This window comes from Aquila chrysaetos, chromosome 15 (assembly GCF_900496995.4).
Source record: "Aquila chrysaetos chrysaetos chromosome 15, bAquChr1.4, whole genome shotgun sequence".
Classification (NCBI taxonomy): domain Eukaryota; kingdom Metazoa; phylum Chordata; class Aves; order Accipitriformes; family Accipitridae; genus Aquila; species Aquila chrysaetos.
In genome coordinates, this window is record NC_044018.1 from 7774362 (window position 1) to 7779161 (window position 4800).

The window sequence follows — 4800 nt, forward strand, 5'->3', positions numbered from 1 at the left end:
GCGCTGGTTTGTCCCGCTGCGCTGACCGTAGCGGCGCTGCGCCTGCGCGCGCGCGCGCGCCGGCAGGCCGGAAGCGGCCGGAAGCGGCCGCAGTCGCCATGGCAGCCGCCTGCGGGAGGCTGTTGCCGCGGAGTGCCGCCGCGGGGCTGGCGGGCCTCACCCTCACCGCCGCCCGGCCAGCCTTGCCCGGCAGTGAGGACCGCCCGTACCCCTTATCTCCTGCCTGCCCGGCGCCCTCCTCCTTGCCCGCGGCCGGGGAGCGGCTGCCCGCGGCCTGCTCCTGTCCCTCCGGGCGCCGCGGGGTGTTTGCCCAGAGAGCGGGGGCGGGTGGGGGTACCCCCAGTGAGGGGGGGGGGCACCGGGCCGGCCTGGCGGGGGTTGGAACTCGAACCCCGACTGTTGGGGGGCAGTTCAACTTGAAAACACGGGTTTTAAAAAAATGTTTTCTTTTTATAGGGTGCTTTTCTTCCTCAAGCTGTCGAATTAGCAGCGATGGAAAGCCAGCAAAATTTCAGCCGCCTCCAAAGCCCGTCATTATTGACAGGCAGAAGCAGAGAGAGGAGAGGAGGTAGGGTGTCCTGGCATTTCTCACGGGGGCCTGTGTTCAGGTCTGCTGTCAGGCTGGTAATTGTGTGAGCGTCGCCTTAAAGTTCCGAGGCATTATTACACAAAAAGTATTTGCAAAGTTCCACCAAAAGGAATTTGTGTTGAAATATGCTTAAAAAAAACCTTCAAATACTGCATTTTAGAGTTCCTGAAAGCAGTGAAACAGGAAAAAAAATGCATAGCAGTAAAGATTTTTGCAAATTTGTGGTTGTGTGCGGTTTTCATCTGTTAAAGGCATGCATCTCAGCATGCCACAAGATGACAGGGACGTGGGTCCTGTGTCTGCCTTTGACTTGAACCTTGAGATCAACTCTAAGTGCCTACATTACTGTTTGTGAAATGGAGCTGCAAAATGCTTTTGGTTTACACTTTTTAAAGTTTGGATTTTCTTACAGGTTCTTGAGCCCTGAATTTATACCTCCCAGAGGGCGAACAGATCCTCTTAAATTTTATATAGAAAGAAAGGATATGATACAGAGACGGAAAGTCTTCAACATCCCAGAGTTCTATGTTGGTCAGTAACAGCGCTATAACTTTCACAATTTCATCAATATTTTTTGTAGAGTGGGATGGTAAAAGGTGTGGTTTCATGTTGTAGAATATCATAGAACATCACAGCATCAGGTATGTTAGATCAACTAGTATGTGCTTTTATACATACTACTTCATATTTTAATTTCGTATTTATATCCAGTTTCCATTAAAAGTATAATACTAGCGTGTTTCTTACGTGTATTTTAAATCCTGGCACTTTAGCATATGGTTGAAGGTGTAAAGGTGAAAAAGCTTCATAGTTAACCTGTAGAATCACTTTTAACATATATTAATTCAGGGCACATTAGAAGTTTATTCTATTTCTGGCAGTTTTCATGGAAAATAAAATGTTTTCAAAATGTATCTAAACGCATGTGCTTTGTCTGACTCTGTTCCCACGTTTTGGTACATATTTACTTGAACAGTCTATTTATTTTAAATTTTTTTTTTTTTGGCAGGCAGTGTACTTGCCGTTACTACTGCAGATCCATATGCCAATGAGAAAGCCAACCGGTTTGTAGGCATCTGCATTCAAAGAGGAGGGAAAGGACTTGGCGCTACCTTTGTCCTTCGGAATGTTATAGAAGGCCAAGGTGGGTTTTTAACTGTGGTAATTATGCTAGAAATGTTAAGCAAAAAAATGTTGAAGTTGTATGTGAAGGGATATCTGGTGTAGAAACTTAGTCTGCAGAGAGGATGCCAATAGATTAAAGTGAAATTGTGCGTCTACCTACTGGGGGATACTGCAGGTTTAAAACTGTATACACAGAGATGCTGATGTGCCATATAGTTGAAGACATGGAACTGCTTAGTAATTTTTTTTCTATATACTTAGTGATTTTTAGATCTGTATTCTGAGGAAACTGAATGTGATCCACTATGGTTGTGCTTATATTTGAGCCTGGGCAGTCTACTGCTAGCCCTGTAAATACTACCCCATTTTGAACGCTGTGTATTTGCATGAGATGTTTAACAAGCAACAGATCAGCAGAGTTTTATAATAGGCTCATATTCTGGTTTATGGCAAAATGGGGGGAGATGCAAATACTGGTGTTCTGAGAGCAAATATGAAAGAGATGGGTGTCTCTTTATATACACTGCACATACAGTGAGATAGATAGTAACAGCCATTGTAACCAAAAGGGAGTAAAGTGTAAAACCCAAGCCCTTCTTCCTTAAATTCAAGCCATTCAACGTCTCTCAAGCTGTTATCAAAGACTTAACTTACAAAAGAAATCTGAATTTGCCTGTACTGACACAATGCACGTGTACAATCACATGTGCACACAGCACTGTATATTGTAGTTCCCTGTATAAGTAAAAAGCAGTTCTTAAGTAATACAGGAATGTATAATACTGAGGAAATACTAATTCGGTGTTAGTATTTCTAACTAATTTGATTCATTAAACCAGACTTTCTCTCTCTAAGGTGTTGAAATATGTTATGAACTGTACAGTCCTCGAGTCCAGGCCATCGAGGTTCTGAAGCTAGAAAAGAGGCTGGATGACAACCTGATGTACCTGCGAGATGCCCTCCCTGAATATAGTACTTTTGATGTGAATATGAAACCTGTGTCTCATTTAGACCATGAAGAAATTCCTGTAAACAAGGTAGGAGCTACATGTTTCAGAGGGAAACTAGAGGATCATTTAGGTAGCTTTCATATCTGACCGATATGCTGGAAGGTGGTTAAACACCTCTTTGCTACATCAGTTACCAGGGTGATGAAAGGCTACAAAATAAGGCAAGTCTTTATGCTATTTCTGTAGTGAAAGAATGTTGAGACTGTAAATACCTACCATCCTTAGTGGTTAATTTTGAAGATATGCAAGGAGCGGTGGCCTCCACACACCGCTATGTAACACCGCGCAGAGAGAAAAGCTTTTCTTACAGGAGTGTTATTGTTAACATGGTTACTGATTTGGGAGTGGTAGGCATCAGGAAAGAAGGTAATATTCTCTGCATGTCAGAGAAGATCCAGAAACTAGCAGATGTGTCAAAGTGTTATCTAGTAACTAGGTAACTTAGTGATCATTTCTCCTTTTCCCTATCATGCTGCTTTTCTTTTTCCTTAATAAGGAACAGGAGTGGAACTACAAAAGATGAGTTAACTTCACTTTATATGTCAATTTAAGGACTGTGTAATAAATCAAGACAGCGTTAATTAAAAAGTTTTACAAGATACTACGACAACAGTCATGTGGACACAAAATATTCCTTTTCTCCTAACAGTGTGAAGTAGTAGTTTCTTAACATACTGACAAATTGGTCTGTTTTCTCGTACTTTCCTTGTGTTAGAAAAGCAGCTGTCTCACCTTTTGCTAAGCCCACAATCAAAATTCTGGTTACTTAATTTTTTTTTTTTTTTTTTTTTTTTTTTTAAATCTTTCACCCTAGCTGCAGGTACGAATGAAACCTAAACCATGGTCAAAACGGTGGGAAAGGCCAAAATACAATATAAAAGGAATAAAGTTTGAGCTACCTGAAAAAAAAATGAAAGAAGCACAGAAGTGGAGCCAGCCATGGCTAGAGTTTGATATGCTGCGAGAATATGATACTTCAAAAATAGAGGAAAAAATTTGGAAAGAAGTGAATGAAGAGCTTAAAAAATAATAATCGTTTTTAGAATTACTGAAAAAATTAACATTTACTGTTAATTTACTGTATAGACTATCAGTTGTCAGGTTTTGTATATACATAAGCAAAATAAACAATAAAGTTAACCTTTCCAGAACTGTAAAAACTTTTGTGGCTGAACACTAACTTTCTGTTCCTGAAAACAGCCACTCCTTGTTGAGGACTGTAATGCTGTGTTCACTCCTCCAGAAAGGAGAAGCCTCCTTTTTTGTTAACAAGGGGGGGTTTGTAGCACCTAGTCAAGTTAGTTGTCATTTCCAAACACTTCTGTTACTTCTCTCTTTACAGACTAGGTAGTGGCCAGTTGTAGAACTGCTTGACTCTCAACTTCAGAAACAGGCTATAGCAGGGAAGTAGACACGTCTGAGCCAACCATACACTCTCAGAGTAAGCGCTGTTTAGTTTTCACATTAAAAAAACCAAACCTGTTTCTGATAGAGCAGTAATACTGATCTGCCAACAGAGCAGCAAACACAGTTTTGAAGAACTGAGCCAGTTTGTTTAAGCCAAATCATGTGAATTAGTGTAAGGTTCCTGATGAAGGGCTCCCGAAGTGTCAGAGTAGGTTCTCGATACTGGGACAGCTGGCTTTATGAAACTGTATTTCCATAGTAGAAGCACACAGGGGCTCTGAGCTCGAGCATTAACTGCCTTCCCATGCTTATAAGTCATTACAAACAATCTTTCTTCCAGAAAGAAAGATCTACAGTTCTAAACTGTGATAGAACATCTGTTATGTTTTTATAATAGCACAAGGGTGGTTGCTTCAGGGGAGAGCTTTAGCTAGGATGAGACAAAGGAGAACAAGAGAAAAGCAATGAGATCATGAGCTTGTGGTGATTGATCAGCTATCACATTTTTGTTGGCATTCTCAGAGGAAAAGCAGCAGAAATTCACCATTATTAGAAAGCAGGATTTGCAACATAACTCCTGAAGGTAACAAAGGCTAACAGTGTCTGAGTTTTTTCATACTTCTAATAACATTTGTGTCACATGTTAAAAATTGAACTGTACCAGTCTCA

At 41.2% G+C, this 4800-nt stretch overlaps 1 protein-coding gene across 1 annotated transcript; it reads left to right on the plus strand.

Annotated features, from left to right (window-relative positions):
• Positions 1–66: 66 nt before the first annotated feature.
• On the plus strand, positions 67–3870 carry MRPL19 (mitochondrial ribosomal protein L19). The gene is made up of 6 exons (XM_030037104.2): positions 67–192; positions 457–568; positions 1002–1120; positions 1599–1733; positions 2570–2751; positions 3539–3870. Exons 1-6 carry the CDS (start codon positions 99–101, stop codon positions 3752–3754), a joined length of 858 nt encoding a protein of 285 aa, XP_029892964.1. The 5' UTR covers positions 67–98; the 3' UTR covers positions 3755–3870.
• The last annotated feature ends 930 nt before the right edge of the window (positions 3871–4800 follow it).